General features: G+C 37.7%; 1 protein-coding gene across 1 annotated transcript; it reads left to right on the forward strand.

The window, feature by feature from the left end:
* Nucleotides 1-1,288: 1,288 nt before the first annotated feature.
* Nucleotides 1,289-2,236, forward strand: LOC129620549 (olfactory receptor 4F15). The gene has a single exon (XM_055536364.1). It carries the CDS (start codon nt 1,298-1,300, stop codon nt 2,234-2,236), a length of 939 nt encoding a protein of 312 aa, XP_055392339.1. The 5' UTR covers nt 1,289-1,297.
* Nucleotides 2,237-21,523: the final 19,287 nt, after the last annotated feature.

The following is a 21,523-nucleotide window of genomic DNA, read 5'->3' on the forward strand; positions in this document are numbered from 1 at the left end:
CCAGCATTTATCATTTGTAGACTTTGATGATGGTCATTTTTGATATGCTTTCTTGATTCAACAAGTGTGAAGAACTCATTAAGTACCTGGTTGTGTTAGTCGTTACTGGTGATCGTGATAGCGTTGAGGACTACTCAAATGAACCAGACATTATTCCTGTACCCAAGGACTATGTTTTGATAAAGAGATGAAAATTTATACAATCATGAGACAATGAAATAAATGCTAATGGTGCAGAAGGAGTATAGAGACTTGGGCAATTTGGAAGATTTCACAAATAAGGGAGCATTTGAGCTGGGATATTTATAATTGGATTTTGTGACTTGAAGAATAAAATTAAATTTTGAAAAAGAAAGAGGCCTAAGCCCTTCTGATCAAGCCTTCCCTCCGATAAAGGAAAGTTCTGAAGGTTCATCATGACTCAGATGGTAAAGGGCTCACCAGCAGTGCAGGAGATCTGAATTCAATCCCTGGGTTGAGAAGATCCCCTGGAAGAGGGAGTGGCAACCCACTCCAGTATTCTTGCCTGGAGAATCTCCATGGACAGAGAAGCCTGGTGGGCTACAGTCCATGGGTCAAAACGAGTTGGACACAACTCAGCAACTAAGTCCACATTGCTCTAATTGAGCCATATGATTGACAGAACAGAGACTCAGAAAGCTGTGTGCTGTACATGAGGAATTGTTAGGTGGCTTGTATGAATTGGGCTTCCCTTGTGGCTCAGCTGGTAAAGAATCCGTCTGCAATGCAGGAGACCTGGGTTCAAAACCTGGGTTGGGAAGATCCCCTGGATTGGGAAGATCCCCTGGAGAAGGGAAAGACTACCCACACCAGTGTTCTGGCCTAGAGAATTCCATGGACAGTATAGAGTCAGACATTACTGAGTGACTTTCACGTTCTTATGAATGGCTGAAATAATATTCATTCATAAGAAATCATGATCAAAAGAGTTTGAAGATGACTTATATGTTATTGAAGTAAAATACACCAGGCAACAGGGAATAGGAAATATCCTTGTAATACTAGGAGAAAGCAAAAGGGAAAGAGGTCCAGAGGAAGAATAATTTAGTAGTAGTAGTAGTTTTGAAATTCATAATGCCATATGGGAACCATAGTATTCCTCTAAGCAGGACTCAGGTGTGCATGTAGTGAAGACTGGTTGTGTGAGATGTTAACATGATAATTTTCTCATGGACTGGAGGCTTTCTTTCTCAAATACCAATATTATCTAGGCAATGCTTGTTCATTTTCCTTCTTCCTTTAGGTAAAGTGAAAAGTGATCCTGGTGTCTGAGGCAATGGATGTAATGAATCAATCCATAGTATCAGAGTTCATATTCCTGGGATTCACCACTTCATGGGAGAGCCAGCTCCTCCTTTTTGTCTTTGCCTTTTTGTTCTACTCTGCAAGCATGATGGGAAACTTTGTCGTTGTGTTCACTGTAGCCTTGGATTCTCATCTGCACTCCCCCATGTATTTCCTCTTGGCTAACCTTTCAGTCATTGACATGGTATTTTGCTCAATCATAGTCCCTAAAATGATTTGTGATATTTTCAAGAAGCATAAATCCATCTCCTTTTGTGGATGTATTACCCAGATCTTCTTTAGCCATGCTGCTGGGGGCACTGAGATGGTGCTGCTCATCACCATGGCCTTTGACAGATATGTGGCCATATGTAAGCCTCTCCAATATCTGATCATCATGAGTCCAAGAATGTGTCTACACTTTTTAGTCACTTCCTGGACCATTGGCCTTGTACATTCATTGGTTCAATTGTTTTTTGTAGTAGATTTACCTTTTTGTGGTCCTAATGTGTTAGATAGTTTTTACTGTGACCTTCCTCGGCTCCTCAGACTTGCCTGCACAAACACCCAAGAACTGGAGTTCATGGTAACTGTCAATAGTGGGCTCATTTCTGTGGGCTCCTTTGTCTTGCTGGTCATTTCCTACATCTTCATTCTGTTTACTGTTTGGAAACATGCTTCTCGTGGGTTATCCAAGGCCCTTTCCACTTTGTCAGCTCATATTACTGTGGTGGTTTTGTTCTTTGGGCCACTAATGTTTTTCTACACCTGGCCTTCTCCCACATCACACTTAGATAAATATCTTGCTATTTTTGATGCATTTATCACTCCTTTTCTGAATCCAGTCATCTATACTTTCAGGAACAAGGAGATGAATGCGGCAATGAGGAGACTGTGCAGTCGTTTTGTGCATTATAAAAATATTTCCTGATTGAATTGCTATGAAGATATGGAACTATAGATTCTCTCTCATGCTTATTTCAGAAAAGACATTATGCAATTTCAGAGAAATATTCAAAACTTAGGCAGTGTTGTATGCCTAGAAATATCTTGTTTAATAAATTATGATATCTATTTCACCATTAAATTACAAATCATGTCATTCTTTAATACTCTGTACATCAAAGTGTTAAAAAGCAAATCATATGTCCTTTGTAATCTATCTGGTCTTAAGAGAGTACCATGTAAATAAGCAAATAATGACATTTTATCTTTTCTTTTTATTGACCAATTATTATATTGATAGACAAACTGGGCATTTTTATTTTCTTTCGTCTACTTACTACCAATCTTGATTTTAATTATCTTTGTTCCTACTCCACTTCTTATTTCCCCAGTTTTTTGCATATTTTTGCATCTTTATCAAGTTTGTCTATCTGGAAGTCTGGGAAATTATTAATCCTATGTTGAAATTATAGAATTTAAATTTAGGATAGATTACCAACAGTGTTAGTTCTCGTTCCCACAGTTGCACATGCTAAACCCCGGAACTGAGAGGTGGCTACAGTTTGCCAAAGAGCACACAGCTAGAAGTCACCAGAGAGAGACAGGTACCAGAAATCATGCCTCCTGTTGCCAGGTCACTGACCTTTAACTTTCAAATCAATTTTGTATTTGATTTTCTGTTCACATTCAACTCTTTCAGCTTTCTCCTGTAGTCTCGTTTGAAGGGAGAGCTTTACAGCTCTCATTTGTACCTCTTCTCCCTACAAAATTGTCATTAGCGTTTAGTACTTCTTTACCAGTTGTAAAACTTTTCCTTGTTTCTACTATTACCATAACAAAGGTAGATCCTACCAAAGCCAAATTTTAAACCATAGCTTTAATTATGAAAAACATTTAAAATTCATTATTAAACAGTATTCTTTTGTCTTCACTGGTGTTCAGAGAGACCTTTGATTAAATTCTATTTCATAGGCTTGAAATCCCCCCTAATACTTAACAATTAATATTGCTCTCTCTACTGTGGGAAATAAATTGTGTACTCTGCTTAAGTAGGTCACACTAAGTGCACTGTGTCTCTCCCAGAAAGATAAATGGTTCAGCAAATAGAAAAAGAAGTATTTATGAAATCTGTGTGAGGTTTCTCTTTTACAAGAAATTGTGCAGTTTGTTATTTAATATGATTGCTAAAGAATAGAAAGAAATCTATTAATCGAAGTTTCTTTCATGATGCAATGGAGTTGATTTGTCATCATTTGTGTCCTGGGGGAGGTAATAACTGATGCCACTCATATAGTGCTTTTTACAATTTCAGCATTGTTCATAAGTCTTATGGAGTGGATATTCTCATTATCTCATTTCATTGAGGAAGTGTTTGAGAAACAAATATGTTCAATATCCTCAGGGTCTATTATGCAATAAGCCTGGGTACAAAGTCATGCAAAAATTGTTTTTTTAATTTTCTTTGGGTCATAGTTGATTTACAATGTTGTGTTCAGGTGTACAGCAAAGTGAATCTGTTATACATATAAATATGCTCAGCTTTTTTCTGATTCTTTTCCCCCATAGACCATTACAGAGTAATGCAGTACATTAAGTAGAGTTCCCTGTGCTACACAGTAGGTTCTTATTAGTTACCTATTTTATATATAACAGTTTATATCTGCTAATCTCAAACTCCTAATTTATCCCTCCTAACCCTTTCCTCCTTTGTTAACTATAAACTTGTTTTCTATGTCTATTTCTGTTTTGTAGATAAGTTCATTTGTATCACTTTTTAGAGTCCACATATAAGCAATATTATATAATATTTGTCTTTCCCTGTCTGACTTACTTTACTCAGTATGACAATCTCTAGGTCCACAAATGTTGCTGCAAATGACATTCATCATTTCACTCTTTTTTATGACAAAGTAATATTCCATTGTGTGTGTGTATTCTTTGCCAACAAAGGTCCGTCTAGTCAAGGCTATGGTTTTTCCAGTGGTCATGTATGGATGTGAGAGTTGGACTGTGAAGAAAGCTGAGCACAGAAGAACTGATGCTTTTGAACTGTGGTGTTGGAGAAGACTGTTGAGAGTCCCTTGGTCTGCACGGAGATCCAACTAGTCCATTCTAAATGATATCCGTCCTGGGTGTTCATTGGAAGGAGTGATGCTAAAGCTGAAACCCCAATACTTTGGCCACCTCATGCGAAGAGTTGACTCATTGGAAAAGACCCTGATGCTGGGAAGGATTGGGGGCAGGAGGAAAAGGGGATAACAGAGGATGAGATGACTGGATGGCATCACCAACTCAATGGACATGAGTTTGAGTAAACTCCAGGAGTTGGTGATGGACAGGGAGGCCTGGCATGCTGCGATTCATGGGGTCGCAAAGAGTCGGACATGATTGAGTGACTGAACTGAACTGAACTGAACTGAAACACACCATATCTTCTTTATCCGTTCCTCTGTTGATGGACATTTATGTTGCTTCCATGTTTTGCTATTGTTAATAGTGCTGCAATGAACATTGGGGGTTGTGTATCCTTTTGAAACATGTTTTTCTCTGGAGATATGCCTAGCAGTGGGATTACTGGATCATATGGTAGATCTATTTCTAGTTTTCTAAGGAACCTCCATACTGTTCTGCATAGTGGTTTCACCAGTTTACATTCCCACTGACGGAGTAGGAAGGCTCTCTTTTTGCACACCTTCTTCAGCATTTATTGTTCACAGATTTTTTGATGATAACCATTCTGACCTGTGTGAGATGATACCTCATTGTAGTTTTGATTAGCATTTCTCAAATAATTAGTGATGTTGGCATCCTTTCATGTGCTTTTTAACCATCTGTATGTCTTTTTTGAAGAAACATCTACCTAGATCTTCTTCTCATTTTTTGATTGGGTTGCTTGATTTTGATATTGTGTTGCATGAGCTATTTGTATATTTTGAATATTAATCCCTTGTTGGCCTCTTCATTTGCAAATATTTTCTCCTATTCCAATGATTATCTTTTTGTTTTGTTTATGCTTTTCTTTGCAGTGCAAAAGCCGACTCTTTGCTACCCTATGGACTATATCCTGTCAGGCTCCTCAGTCCATGGGATTTCCCAGGCAATAATACTGGAGTGGATAGCCACTCCTTTCTCTAGGGGGTTTCCCCAACCCAGGGGTTGAACCTGAGTCTCCTGCATTGCAGGCAGATTCTTTACCATCTGAACCATCAGGGAAGCCCTAAGTGTAATTAGGTCCCATTAATTTTTGTTTATATTTTCATTACTGTAGGAGGTGGATTGAAAAATATCTTGCTCCAATGTATGTCAGAGAATATTCTGCCTACATTTTCCTCTAAGAGCTTGTAGAGTCCATTCTCACATTTCATGACTGCAGCCATGAAATTTAAAGACACTTGCTCCTTGGAAGAAAAGCTATGATGAACCTACTGCTGCTACTGCTGCTAAGTCACTTCAGTCATGTCTGACTCTGTGCAACCCCATAGACGGCAGCCCACCAGGCTCCCCCATCCCTGGGATTCTCCAGGCAAGAACACTGGAGTGGGTTGCCATTTCCTTCTCCAATGATGAACCTAGACAGCATATTAAAAAGCAGAGACATTACTTTACTGACAAAGGTCAGTATAGTCAAAGCTATTGTTTTTCCAGTAGTCATGTATGAGTGTGAGAGCTGGACTATAAAGAAAGCTGAGTGCCAAAGAATTGATGCTTTTGAACTGTGGTGTTGGAGAAGATTCTTGAGAGTCCCTAGGACTGCAAGATCCAGCTAGTCCATTCTAAAGGAAGTCAGTCCTGAATATTCATTGGAAGGACTAATGCTGAAGCTGAAGCTCCAATCCTTTGGCCACCTGATGTGAAGAACTAACTCATTGGAAAAGACACTGGTGCTGGGCAAGATTGAAGGCAGGAGGAGAAGGGGACAACAGAAGACGAGATGGTTGGATGGCATCATCAACTGTATGCATATGAGTTTGAGTAAGCTCCGGGAGTTGGTGATGGATGGGGAAGCCTGGTATGCTGCAGTCCACGGGGTCGCAAAAAATAGGACACGACTGAGCAATTAAACTGACTGATTCTCACATTTAGATCTTTGATCCATTTTGAGTTTATTTTTTTGAATGGTGTTAAGGTGTGTTAAGTCTTGCAGTTTTGATCCAAGTTCTGTTATCTTAACTTCTGCACTGTAATGGATCTCTGGTAATAAAAGATATCAGAATGGCTCCTTAACTTGAAATAATGCCTTTTTGTAGGTCTTCCTCTAGCTATTCCATCACCTTCAAAACCCTGTATATTTGTGAGACTATTAAATTTCAAATTATTTATTGTGTATGTAAAGCCAGTCAGGTATCTTTTCTAGGTACTTACTTCTATCAAAGTTGAAATATCAAATTGTTCCTGAAATACTGTAGAGGAAGGAGTCTGTCTAAAGGCTCAAGAAGATATTTGAATGGATCTATTGTGTTTAATATACTAAAATATCCCTTACCCTATCCTTCTGGTAGGAGCTGAGGGACATGGCATTATCAGGTCAGCTTTAATAAAAATTACAGGAGGAAGGACTATACAACTTCTCAGAAAGTGTACATTGCAATGATTCTCCCAGTACTTTTCTCAAAGGTACCAAGGATAATTTACTTAGTCACACACCAGGGGAAAAAGTAATAGCATAACATTGTGGGGACTGTCGTACACAGTTTTTGACATTTGTACCTGAATTTCTGATGGGTTATTGTAGCTCTTTTGTATAAGTGGAGGCATGTGGGAATTAGGTACACACAGAGTCCTGGTCTAGATCTGGTGCATAGTGGGTCCACCAAATGACAACCCATAATGATCATTGCACCATTTCCTGAATGGATCATCTGAATGGATATACTTGGTAGTTGGTACAACTCCTACACTGTTTCCTTGCCCTGTGGGTCACAGCTATAGTAGAGGGGAAGATACTGAACTGTCCCATCCACAGGCCTAAATAATATTTTAAAAATTATATTATTTTCTTTAAGGATAAAGATGATAAAAAGATATCCAAAATATATAGAAATGGTGATGCGCATCCTATTTCCATTTAATTCACAACTGTGGCCCCTACAAAACCATACAGACCTTGAAGAAAGATAGTGGACTATTGTAAACTCAACCCAGTAGTAGTCTTTATTGTAGCCACTGTACCAAAGCTGATATCTTTGCTAGAGCAGATTAACATAGCCTTGGGTATATAATATGTGGCCATTGATCTGGCAAAAAATAAATAAATAAATAACTTTCCATCTCTTTTAGAAAGGAGAAGTAGTTAACATTCACATGGAATAAACAACAACACATATTTACAGTTTTACCCTTTGTTATATATAATCTGAAGAGATATGAGCTATTTGAACATTTTATGGACCATTATAATTGTCTATCATATTAATGATATCATGCTATCAAACCATTTAAAAATGAATTCCAAGTACATTAAGTGCTTTGGTAATGTACATGTGTTTTCAAAGGAGGGAATAAATTTATAAATAATGAGGGAATTGCTACAGCATTAAAATTTTAGGAATTCACAAAATGGATTGAGGATTTAAATGTAAGACTTAGAACTACAAAATTCCTAGAAGAAAACATAAAGCAAAAATTCTCTGACAAGCTCAGCCTAGTGCTTTGTGGTGACCTAAAGGGGTTCGTCTAGTCAAGGCTATGGTTTTTCCTGTGGTCATGTATGGATGTGAGAGTTGGACTGTGAAGAAGGCTAAGCACCGAAGAATTGATGCTTTTGAACTGAGGTGTTGGAGTAGATTCTTGAGCGTCCCTTGGACTGCAAGGAGATCCAACCAGTCCATTCTGAAGGAGATCAGCCCTTGGATTTCTTTGGAGGGAACGATGCTAAAGCTGAAACTCCAGTACTTTGGCCACCTCATGCGAAGAGTTGACTCATTGGAAAAGACTCTGATGCTGGGAGGGATTGGGGGCAGGAGGAGAAGGGGATGACAGAGGATGAGATGGCTGGATGGCATCACTGACTCGATGGACGTAGTCTCAGTGAACTCCGGGAGTTGGTGTTGGACAGGGAGGCCTGGCATGCTGCAATTCATGGGGTCGCAAAGAGTCGGACAGTACTGAGTGACTGATCTAATCTGAAAGGGGTTAGAGGGAGGGAGATAGAAGGGAGGCTCAAGAGGGAAGGGATGTATGTATACTTATGGCTATTTCACATTGTTGTACAGAAAAAACCAACCCAACATTGTAAGGAAATTATCCTCCAATTAGAAATAAAGAACGAGTAGGGTTTGAGATGATCTGAAATAGAGAATGAAAAATTAATTAATTAAAAAAAACACTTTGAAATTGGTCTTGGCAACAATTTCTTGGATAAGACACCAAATGCATAGACAACAAAAGGTAAAATAAATAAGTAAGACCATATCAAGTTTAAAAAAGAGATGGGAATACCAGACCACCTGACCTGCCTCTTAAGAAACCTATATGCAGGTCAGGAAGCAACAGTTAGAACTGCACATGGAACAACAGACTGGTTCCAAATAGGAAAAGGAGTACATCAAGGCTGTATATTGTCACCCTGCTTATTTAATTTCTATGCAGAGTACATCATGAGAAACGCAGGGCTGGAAGAAGCACAAGCTGGAATCAAGATTTCCAGGAGAAATATCAATAACCTCAGATATGCAGATGACACCACCCTTTTGGTAGAAAGTGAAGAGGAACTAAAAAGCCTCTTGATGAAAGTGAAAGAGGAGAGTGAAAAAGTTGACTTAAAGCTCAGCATTCAGAAAACTAAGATCATGGCATCTGGTCCCATCACTTCATGGGAAATAGATGGGGAAACAGTGGAAACAGTGTCAGACTTTATCTTTGGGGGCTCCAAAATCACTGCAGATGGTGATTGCAGCCATGAAATTAAAAGACGTTTACTCCTTGGAAGGAAAGTTATGACCAACCTAGATAACATATTAAAAAACAGAGATATTACTTTGCCAACAAAGGTCCATTTAGTCAAGGCTATGGTTTTTCCTGTGGTCATGTATGAATGTGAGAGTTTGACTGTGAAGAAAGCTGAGCACAGAAGAATTGATGCTTTTGAACTGTGGTGTTGGAGAAGACTCTTGAGAGTCCCTTGGACTGCAAGGAGATCCAACCAGTCCATTCTAAAGGAGATCAGTCCTGGGTGTTCTTTGGAAGGACTGATTTTAAAGCTGAAACTCCAACACTTGGCCATCTCATGCGAAGAGTTGACTCATTGGAAAAGACTCTGATGCTGGGAGGGATTGGGGGCAGGAGGAGAAGGGGATGACAGAGGGTGAGATGGCTGGATGGCATCACCGACTCGGACATGAGTTTGAGTGAACTCCGGGAGTTGGTGATGGACAAGGAGGCCTAGCGTGCTGTGATTCATGGGGTGGCAAAGAGTCAGACACGACTGAGCAACTGAACTGAACTCAACTCAACTGAACACAGCAAGGGAAACAATCCATATATTAAAAAGGGAACTTACAGAATGGGAGAAAATATTTGCAAGGATATATCTGATAAGGGAATAATATCCCAAATATATAAAAACTCACCCAACTCAATACCAAAAAGCATTTAATCTAATTAAAATGGGCAAAGGAGTTGAATAGACATTTTTCCAAAAAAGACATGCAAACTGCCAATCACTATATAAAAAGGTGCTCAACATTACTAATCATTGGGGAAATATAAACCAAAACCACTATGAGATATCACCTCACACATGTTGGAATCACGTCACAATGCAGGCCTCTATCATCAAAAAAACAGAGAGGAATTTCCGTGGGGTGACCTAATTGTTAGAGTTCCAGGCTTTCACAGCCGTGGCCCAATTTTAATCTCTGGTTGGGAAACAGATCCTACAAGTCAAGCAATATGGCCAAAAAGAAAAAGTTGGTGCAGCCTCTAAGTTACTGTAAACAGCATGAAAGTTTAGAGAACAGTATGAAGTTTCCCCCCAAATTAAACATAGAACTACTGTGTGTGTGTATGTGTGTGTGTGCATGCGTGTGTCCTCAATAGCATCTGACTCTTTGCAACCCCATAACTTTTCTGTGGTTCTCTGGCCTTGGGATTTTCCATTCAAGAATACTGTAGTAGGTTGCCATTTCCTCCTCTAGAGGATATTCCCAACCCAGGGATCTATAAAATGCAGCAATTCTACTTTTTGGCTATACAGTGAAAGGGAAAAAAATCAGCATCTTGAATATCTACACATCCATCTTCACTGAAGAATTATTCAAGTAACAAACATATGGAAACAATAAAAATATCCTCAAATGGATGAATGGATAAATAAAATGTGGCACATATACACAGTGGAGTATTGTTCAGCCATGAAAAAGGAAATTGTTTCATTTGTGATAACAAGAATGAGTCTGGAGTGTATTATGTTAAGTGAAATAAACGAGACAGAGAAAGACAAATACTGCATTGTATCACTTACACATGAAATTTAAAAAATGAGCTGATTTGATAGAAACAGAATTGAATGTTTCATGGGCTGGAAAGAGAGAAAAATGGGAAGATACAGGTCAAAGAGTAAAGCTTTCAGTTATAAGAACAAGTTTAGAGGCTCTAATGTACAGGGTGGTGACTATGGTTAATATTATGGTATCATGTACTTGAAAGTTGTTGAAAAAAAGCCTTAAAGTATTCTCACCACACACCTACACACAAACACACACACACACAAGTTAACTATGTGAGTCTGTGGTTGTGTTAGTGTTCTTGATTTTTGTCACCATCCCATATTATATATGTATATTAAATCATTACATGGTATAATTTTGTTGTTGTTGTTCAGCTGCTAAGTTGTATCCAACTCTTTGAGACCCCATGGACTGCAGCACAACAGGCTCTCCTGTCCTTCGCCATCTACCAGAGTTTGCTCAGATTCATACCTATTGACTCAGTGATGCCATCTAACTATTTCATCCTGTTTCACCCCCTTCTCTTTTTGCCTTCAATCTTTCCTAGCATCAGGGTCTTCTCCAATGAGTTGGCTCTTCACATCAAGTGGCTAAAGTATTCAGCTTCAGCATCAGTCCTTCCAATGGATATTTAGGGCTGATTTCCTTTATTATTGACTGATTTGATCTCGTGCAATCCAAGAGACTATCAACAGTCTTCTCCAGCACCACAATTCAAAAGCATCAATTCTTCAGCACTCAGCCTTCTTTATGATCCAGCTCTCATATCCGTACATGACTACTGGATAAACCATAGCTTTTTTTTTTTTTTTAATTTTATTTTATTTTTAAACTTTACATAACTGTATTAGATTTGCCAAATATCAAAATGAATCCATAGCTTTAACTATACAGATCTTTGTTGGCAAAGTGATATGTCTGCTTTTTAACACATTGTCTAGGTTTGACATAGCTTTTCTTCCAAGGAGCAAGAATCTTTTCATTTCATGGCTACATTCACCATCTGCAGTGATTTTGGAGCCTTAAAAATAAAGTCTGTCCATACTTCTACTTTTCCCCCTTCTATTTGCCATGAAATCATGGGACCCCAGATGCCATGATTTTAGTTTTTTTAATGTTGAGTTTTAAGCCAGTTTTTTCACTATCTTCTATCACCCTCATCCAGAGGCATTTTAGTTCCTCTTCACATTCTGCCGTTAAAGTGGTATCATCTACATATCCGAGATTCTTTATACTTCTCCCAGCAGTCGTGCTTCAGCTTGTGGTTCATCCAGGTCAACATTTCACATGATGTTCTCTGCATATAAGTTAAATAAGCAGGGTGACAATATACAGCCTTGATGAACTCCTTTCCTAATTTGGAAGTAACCGTTTTTCCATGTCCGATTCTAACTGTTCCTTCTTAAACTTGCATACAATTTACTCAGGAGGCAGGTAAGGTTGTCTGGTATTCTCATCTGTTTAACAATCTTCCAGTTTGTTGTGATACACAAGTCAAAATGCGAAACACTGAACTGGATGAAGCACAAGCTGGAATCAAGATTGCCGGGAGAAATATCAATGACTCACATACACAGATGACACCACCCTTATGGCAGGAAGTGGAGAGGAACTAAAGAGCCACTTGATGAAAATGAAAGAGGAGAGTGAAAAAGCTGGCTTAAAATCCAACATTCAAAAAATGAAGATCATGGCATCCGGTCCCATCACTTCATGGCAAATAGATGCGGAAAAAATGGAAACAGTGAGAGACTTTATTTTCTTGGGCTCCAAAATAACTGCAGATGGTGACTGCAGCCATGAAATTAAAAGACACTTGCTCCCTGGAAAAAAAGCTATGAACAACCTAGACACCATATTAAAAACCAGAGACATCACTTTGCTGACAAAGGTCCATACAGTCAAAGCTATGGTTTTTCCAGTAGTCATGTATGGATGTGAGAGTTGGACTATGAAGAAAGCTGAGTGCTGAAGAATTTATGCTTTTGAACTGAGGTGTTGGAGAAGACTCTTGAGAGTCCCATGGACTGCAAGGAGATCCAACCAGTCTATCCTAAAGGAAACCAGTCCTGAATATTCATTGGAAGGACTGATGCTGAAGCTGAAGTTCTAATACTTTAGCCACTTGATGCAAAAACCTGACTCATTGGAATAGACCCTGATGCTGAGGAAGGTTGAAGGCAGGAGGAGAAGGGGAAAATAGAGGATGAGATGGCTGGATGGCATCACCCACTCAATGGACATGAGTTTGGGTAAGCTCCAAGAGTTGGGGATGGACAGGGAAGCCTGGTGTGCTGCAGTCCATGGGGTCACAAAGAGTCACATACGACTGAGTGACTGACCTGAACTGAGCACAGTCAAATGCTTTAGCATAGTCAATGAAGCAGAAGTAGATATTTTTCTGTAATTCCTTTCCTTTCTCTATGATCCAGCAAATGTTGGCAATTTGATTTCTTATTTCTCTGTCTTTCTGGAAAATATAATTGTATGTATTGAACCCCACTGTACTCTTTAAATACATGCAATTATATTTGTCAATTATTCCTTCAAGTTGAAAAAAAATTTTAGGAGTTCAGTGGTCTGTAGAATGTCAAGACAACCTCCTTTTTCAAGCAGAGAAAGTTTTATTGAAAGGCTATACAAAGACATGAGCTGTCTCACATTCTGAAAAGCCTCAAGCTTCCTGAAGGGTTTCAGCAAAGCATATTTAAAAGGAAGGTGCAAGGGTCGCAGGATATGTGATCAACTTGTGCACATTTAATAAAATCACTTTGCTGCACACTAGAAACTAATATAACATTGTAAATCAACTATACTTCAATTAAAAAATTATAAACTTTTCAAGATCTGTACACTTCTCAAAGCTGACAGCCTTTCATATCTTCCAGTACATGGAGTGATATTCCAGTACATTAGAGTGATATTCATGATATAGAATGTTTCCTCCAGAAACAGGAGTAATATACCAGGCACTGTGTGTCTTTAGTGGTGATCAGTTCAGTCACTCAGTCGTGTCCAACTCTTTGAGACCCCATGAACTGCAGCACGCCAGGCCTCCCTGTCCATTACCAACTCCCAGAGTTTACCCAAACTCATGCCCATTGAGTCGGTGATGCTACCCAATCATCTCATCCTCTCTCGTCCCCTTCTCCTTCTGTCCTCAATCTTTCCCAGAATCAGAGTCTTTTTCCATTGAGTCAGTTCTTTGCATAAGGTGGCCAAAGGATTGGAGCTTCAGCTTCAGCATCAGTCCTTCCAATGAATATTCAGGACTGATTTCCTTTAGCATGGACTGGTTGGATCTCCTTGCTGTCCAAGGGACTCTCAAGAGTCTTCTCCAACACCACAGTTCAAAAGCATCAATTCTTTGGTGCTCCGCTTTCTTTATAGTCCAACTCTCACATCCATACATGACTACTGGAAAAACCATATCCTTGACTAGACAGACCTTTGTTGGCAAAGTAATGTCTCTGCTTTTGAATATGCTGTCTAGGTTGGTCATAACTTTCCTTCCAAGGAGTAAGCGTCTTTTAATTTCATGGCTGCAGTCACCATCTGCAGTGATTTTGGAGCCCCCAAAAATAAAGTCAGCCACTGTTTCCCCATCTACTGCCATTAAGTGATGGGACCGGATGCCATGATCTTAGTTTTCTGAATGTTGAGTTTAAGCCAATGTAGGAATGATAGAAGGTGCAAAACATGATAATTTTTTTTTTCCTTTTTCCCACCAAAAGGATATCCTCTCCAAAGTGGAGAAAATTTTTCTATTTATTTATTTTAATTTTTTTCTACATCTCTATCTTTGAACATTGGAAGCTCTCTATAACCAACTAGCAATGGGGAAAACACAGCCTACTTATGAATAGTTATGCATGTCATAATGGCATCAACTGTAAGTAAATGGCCATTGCATTAAATTCTCCTTAATGATTGCCTTGAAGGAGAGTGGTGAAGGGAAAACTTTCTAATGGAAAGAAACTCAGGAAATACCTTTAGTTGCACACGTCTCTTGGAAGGAAATGTAGCTCATGGTACATATATTACTAATTGTGGGCAGGCCTAATGGTTTGCTTATTTATTCAGGTTCTAAGAAAGAAAAGCTATAAAATTATTGGCATAGAGTTCTATGTAGAAGAGGTGTGTAGCCAGATTTCTCAGAAAAGCACAGAGAATGACAACGTTCAGTCTCATGTAAGAGCTGTTTAGAGGTTATTCACTAAACAGGAATAAGATGACCTGCCCCTGTGGATATCTATTAAACCTCTTTCCTCAACTATTCTAGAACTGTATAATTGGCACTAGAAGTGGTTATAGCAGCTAGTTGATATCTCTACATAAAATCAGCAACATGCATTTCCCCTCATTGGGCTGGTCTGTCTACCATAACTAACTACCACTTGCCCAAGCTGCAAAACAAAAGTAAGTGGTCAGCATCTTGTATAGTGTGATATCTCACTTGACTATTAGAGGGCCATCTGCCTTATGGCAGGTTGAAAAGCTCAAAATCCTTCTTTTATGGAAGGGGGAGATGCTTATCTCTACAGGGATATAAATCTCTTTCTTTATCTCTCTATCTCTAATCTCACTTCATAGGAAGAAATATTATTTACATATTTATGCATCTTGTATATACAGATCTAATAGATATGCATTTAATATAAAGTATTATACATATTATTTACTATAATACCTATAAATTATTCATTATAAATATATAATATATAAATTATATATATATATATATAATTATATATAAACATAAACCTGGTGTACTGCAGACCATGGGGTCGCAAAGAGTCAGACACAACTTAGTGACTGAACAACGGCAACAAATATATGTCATAATGCATACTATATTGGGGGGCTTCCCTGGTAGCTCAGTTGGTAAAGAATCCACCTCCAAAGTAGGCAACCCCTGTTTGATTTCTGGGTCAGGAAGATCCCCTGGAGAAGGGATAGGCTACTCACTCCAGTATTCATAGGCTTCCCTGGTGGCTCAGAGGGTAAAGAATCCACCTGCAATGCAGGAGACCTAAGTTCAATCCCTGAGTTGGGAAGATCCTCTGGAGTGGAAACCCACTCCAGTATTCTTGCCTGGAGAATCTCCATGGTCAGAGGAGTCTGGCAGGCTACAGTCCATGGGGTCGCTAAGAGTCAGACACGACTGAATGACTAAGCACAACACAGCATACTATACTAATGTAGTATAAATTATTTGTCTTTCCCTTCCACAGGGCTGCTGCAGTAGTACCGTTTGGTTCATAGAATACCTTTAGTGCCTTACCTGTTGCTATAATGTCACATACAATATTGCATCTGGACTTATTTTTATAGGAAGGGAAGTGTGATCATAGCATTCACTGGACTTACGCTCCCACACCCAGAAACAACTGGCTTGAAATATTAGTGTAATGGCCTAGAAAATGCTCAGCTTTTGTACCAACTGGGAAATGAAAACCTTGCAAGTTTAGGGTGTTATTTGATGCAGTACAACTCTTAAACCAGTGACTAATATATACTTTGCTATCTATTTAAGGCTGGAATGTATGACCAAAGTAGAAAAAGTTACTCTAACAATAAGTCCAAATAATTTACTGGGGAAATTTATGCTTCCTGTTCTTTTGAACTTTGGTTTAGTAGGTTCAGAGACCCGAGTGTCCCAGGGAAGAGTATTTCCAAAGGCAATTCTGCTGAGACCAGTCTTTAACCCCTTTGGGCTAAAATCACTGAACCTACAGACTGAAAAGGATCTACAGCTGATATTTGTGGTGACTGAGGCAAGAGTAAAAATGGAAATCCATGAACTATATGTTGAAATATTTTAAAGTTAATAGAATCAAGGTAATGGAATCCTGAGTATATAAAATTTTATCCTTCAGTGTAATGGAATCTTGAGTATATAAATTCTATCTTTTGGTATCAAGAAATATATATATGATAACTGTTATGCATATCTAGAGCAAATCTTGTAAAGTTAGGCTAATAGACTTAGGGAAGTTTGAAAAGAAATCCCTGGGTTTTGGAGACCAGAACATGATCTGGTAGGATGCACCTAGGCTCTAGGTGGATGTACTCTTTGGTTCCTTGGAATTGTCACACCATGATAAAAGGCCATGACTGAGAAGGGACCAATGACCAATTTAAGGTCTTCTAAGAATAGGGGCCAGGGCACAGGATTCTATCATTTGGGTCTAAGGACAGTACTGCATGTCAGGTTGACAGATCTCAATTACCAGGAGGAAATTTGGTTTTGATTCCACAACAGGAACTAGGGATATTAAGTACAGAACTCAGGGGGTTTGTTGGAGGCTTATTAGTGCCTCTTTGCACAGTAATTCTCATCAATGCAAAATAGTGACATCACATTAAACAAAGGATCATCTCAAGACTGATAACCTATAGAAGTGAAGTTTAGTTTATCCCACTACATAGAATGTGCTGTTCAGCTGAGTTCCTGATGGAGATAAGAAGAAATGAGGAATATTGTTTTATCAGAATAAGCTTCATAATCAGCCATGCAAGTGGAGATTTTTTAAATTTATTTTTATTGAAATATAGTTGATTTATATTTCAGATGTACTGCAAAGTTTGGTTTTATATGTATATATTCTTTAGAATATATATATATACTTCAATCCTTTTCATTATAGGTTATTGCAAGATATTGAATATAGTTCCCTGTGCTATACAATAGGTCCTTGCTGTTTATTTTTTATTTTTTCAATAAAAATATAGTTGATTTAAAATATTTCAGGTATGCAGCAAGGTGATTCAGTTATACATATATATAAATTCTTTTTTGGACTCTTTTCATTATAAGGTATATAGTTCTTTGTGCTGTATAGTAGGTCCTTTTATTTGTCTGCTTTATATATAGTAGTGTGTATCTGTTATTGGAGAAGGAAATGGCAACCCACTCCAGTGTTCTTGCCTGGAGAATCCCAGGGACGGGGGAGCCTGGTGGGCTGCCGTCTCTGGGATCACACAGAGTCGGACACGACTGAAGCGACTTAGCATCAGCAGCAGCAGTGTGTATCTGTTAACCCCAAATTCCAAATTTACCCCTCCTTCCCTTTCCCCTTTGGTAACCATAAGTTTGTTTTCTATGAGTCTATTTCTGTTTTGTAAATAATTCATTTGTATCATTTTTTTAATTCCACATATAAGTTATATGCTCTACTATTTGTCTTTCTCTGACTTACTTCACTTAGTATCATAATCTCTAGATCCATCCATGTTGTGAAATGGCATTGTTTCATTTTTTAAAGCTGAGTAATATTCCATCATATATATATGTATTAGTCTGTGTATATATATACATGTATATACACAATATGTGTTTATGTATACACACACACCATATCTTCTTTATTCATTCATTTGTTGATGGACATTTAGGTTGATTCCATGATTGACTATTGTAAATAGTGCTGCTTTGAACATTGGGGTGCATGTATCTTTTTGAATTAGAGTTTTCTACAGATACTTGCCCAGGAATGGGATTGCTATTTCCTATGATAACTCTACATTTCATTTTCTAAGTCAGCTTCATACTGTTCTCCATAGTGGCTACACCAACTCACATCCCCACCAACAGTATATGAGGGTTCCCTTTTCTCTACACCCTCTCTAACATTCATTCTTTATAGACTTTTTGATAATGGCCATTCTGAAAAGTGTGAGGTTTTGACTTGCTTTTACTAATAATTAGCAATATTGAGCATCTTTTCATGTGCCTATTGGCTATCTGTATGAATCTTTGGAGAAATATCTATTCAGGTCTTCTGCTCATTTTTTCATTGGGTTGATTTTCTTTATATTGAGCTGAATGAGTTGTTTGTTAATTTTGGAACTTAATCTTTTTTCAGTATCATCATTTGCAAGCATTTTCTTCCATTCCATAGGTTTTCTTTTCATTTTTTTGTTTGTTTGTTTTCCTTGGCTGTGCAAAAGTTTATAAGTTTGATTAGGTTCCATTTGTTTATTTTTGTTTTGCTTTCCATCTTGGAGATGGGTCCAAAATTATATTGTTATGATTTTTGTCAAAGAGTGTCCTGCCTATGTTTTCCTCTAGAATTTTCATAGTGTCCAGTCTTATGTTTAGGCCTTTAATACATTTTGAGTTTATTTTCATAATCAGTATTAGAGAATGTTCTAATTTCATTCTTTTCCATGTACCGGCCCAGTTTTCCCAGCACCATTTATTGAAGTGACATGTCTTTGTTCCATTGTATATTTTTACCTCCTTTGTTATAGATTAATTTACCATAAGTACATGGATTTATTTCTGGACTGTCTATCCTGTTCCGTTGGTCTAAGTGTCTGCTTTTGTACCAGGACCATACTTCTTTGCAGTGTAGTCTGAAGTCAGGGAGCATGATCCCTCCAGCTCTATTCTTTCTCAAGGTTGTTTTGGCTTTTCAAAATCATTTGTGTCTCCCTACAAATTTTAAAACTTTTTATTTCAATTCTGTGGAAAATGCCATTGATAATTTAATAAAGATAGCATTGAATCTATATTGCCTTGGGTAGTATGGTCAGTTTAATAATGCTGATCCTTCCAACCCAATATATCTTTGCATCTATTTTTGTAATATTCAATTTCTTTCATCAGAGTATTATACTTTTCAGAGTACAAGGTTTTTGCCTAGTTAGGTAGGTTTATTCCTAGATATTTTATTCTTTTTGATGAGATGTAAATGGGATTGTTTGCTTAACTTCTCTTTCTGATATTTTGTTGTTCATGTAGGGAAAAGCAACATATTTCTGTGTATTGTGTATCCTTCAGCTTTACCAACTTCATTGATGAACTCTAGTAATTTTTTAGTGGTGCTTTTAGGATTTTTCTGTGTATAGTATCATGTCATCTGAAGACAGTGACAATTTTACTTCTTTTCCCAAATGGATTTCTTTTCTTTTCTTCTCTGATTGCTGTGGCTAAAACTTCCAAAGCTATGGTAAAGAAAAGTAGGCTTCCTTGTCTTCTTCCTAATCTTAGGGAGAATACTTTGTTTTTCAGCATTGAGTATGATATTAGCTCTGGGTTTGTCATATATGGCCTTTATTGTGTTAAGATATGTTTCCTCTATACCCACTTTCTGGAGAGTTTTTTTTATCTTAAATGGATTTTAAACATTGAAGCTTTTTTCTGCATCTATTAAGATGATCATATGATTTTTTTTCTTCTATTTGTTAATTTGATTATCACATTGATTTATTTGTGGATTAAAAATTCTTGCATCCCTGAGATATATCCCACTTGATCATAACATATGATCTGTTTAATATATTGTTGGATTCACTTAGCTAGTATTTTGTTGAAGATCTTTGCATCTATGTTCATCCATGTTCAGTAGATTTTCTTTTTTGCTATCATTGTTTGGTTTTGGTATCAGGGTAATGCTAGCCTTATAGAATGAGTTTAGTAGCATTCTTTTCTCTATTTTTTAAATAGTTTCTGAATGATAGGTGTTAACTCTTCTCTAAATGTTTGATAGAATTTACTTGTGAAGCCATCTGGTCCTAGACTTTTGTTTGTTGGGAGTTTTTAAAATACTGATTTAATTTCTGTACTGATAATTGATCTGTTCATATTTTCTACTTTTTTCTGGTTCAGCCTTGGGAGATAGCAACTTTCTAAGAATTTGTCCATTTCTTCTAGGTTGTCCATTTTGTTGGCATAAAGTTGTTTGCAGTAGTCTCTTATGATTGTATTTCTGCTGTGTTAGTTGTAACTTGAGAGTACTATTTTTTGCCCTGGCAGGATACAAAATTAAATACTGAAATTTTTGTCTTATTACCTAACAATCACATAGTCCTGAGTACTTGTCAAAAAGTTTGTTGCCGGTATTTTCAGATACATACATATAGGTACAGATGTAAATAGAGATAGACATAGAGATAATTATTGCACAGCATCATACTACGTGTGCTATTTTACTATCCACAGTTCCATTCAATAGTGTGTATGGTGTCCTTAACTGTATAGAATTGAAACTTGTTTTTAGTGACTTCAGAGGATTTAACTGTATGGATGCATCATAATTTTTTAAATTTATCATCAGTTGGTATCTGTTTCATTAACTTTTAAGCTTTATTCACTGAACTTCTATGTTGCTAAATCTTTATACACATCCATGTGCTTAGTCGCTCAGGCATGTCTGACTCTTTGCAACCTCAAGAACTGTAGCCCACCAAGCTCCTCTGTCCATGGGGGCTCTCCAGGCAAGAATATTGGAGTGGGTTGCCATCCCTCCTCCAGGGGATCTTCCCTACTCAGGGATCAAACCCAGGTCTCCTGCATTGCAGGAGGATCCTTTACTGTCTGTACCACCAGGGAAGCCCATATACATCCATAGTTAGTCAATATCAGATTGAATAAAAATTAAGTCACATATGTTCTTCTGCTATCTAAACTATAACAGAAAAATTAATATGATTAGAGTTAAATTTTGAGTTAATATTTATCTATTTTCAGAGTTTATTTCTAATGGGTGGTTACCAATATTTACAAAATTTTAAACAAAATAACACAGAAATATTTTGTGCTATTATATACAAAATATTCCACTTTTGTTTCCCTCTTTCTCTCCAGTGACTTATTATAGTTTTTGGTCCTTTGGTTGCTCTGGTCAAACCAATTAGCTCTCTAGGGGCAAAGTCCCATGATCCATGAGCTCCTTCTAAACTGTTTTTGCATTATCATTTGGTCACTCTTTCTCTCAAGCTGTAAATTGCTTCCTTCTAATGTAATTCTTCTTATGGAAGAATTTTATATGGCATTTTGTTTTGTGGAACATAGGAAAATCTCAGACTCTTCTCTTTAT

Source organism: Bubalus kerabau, chromosome 10 (assembly GCF_029407905.1).
Source record: "Bubalus kerabau isolate K-KA32 ecotype Philippines breed swamp buffalo chromosome 10, PCC_UOA_SB_1v2, whole genome shotgun sequence".
In the NCBI taxonomy this organism is placed as follows: Eukaryota; Metazoa; Chordata; class Mammalia; order Artiodactyla; family Bovidae; genus Bubalus; species Bubalus kerabau.

Excerpts from the sequence above, each read along its gene's own strand:
- LOC129620549 (XM_055536364.1), top strand. The coding sequence starts at position 1,298 with ATGGATGTAATGAATCAATCCATAGTATCAGAGTTCATATTCCTGGGA.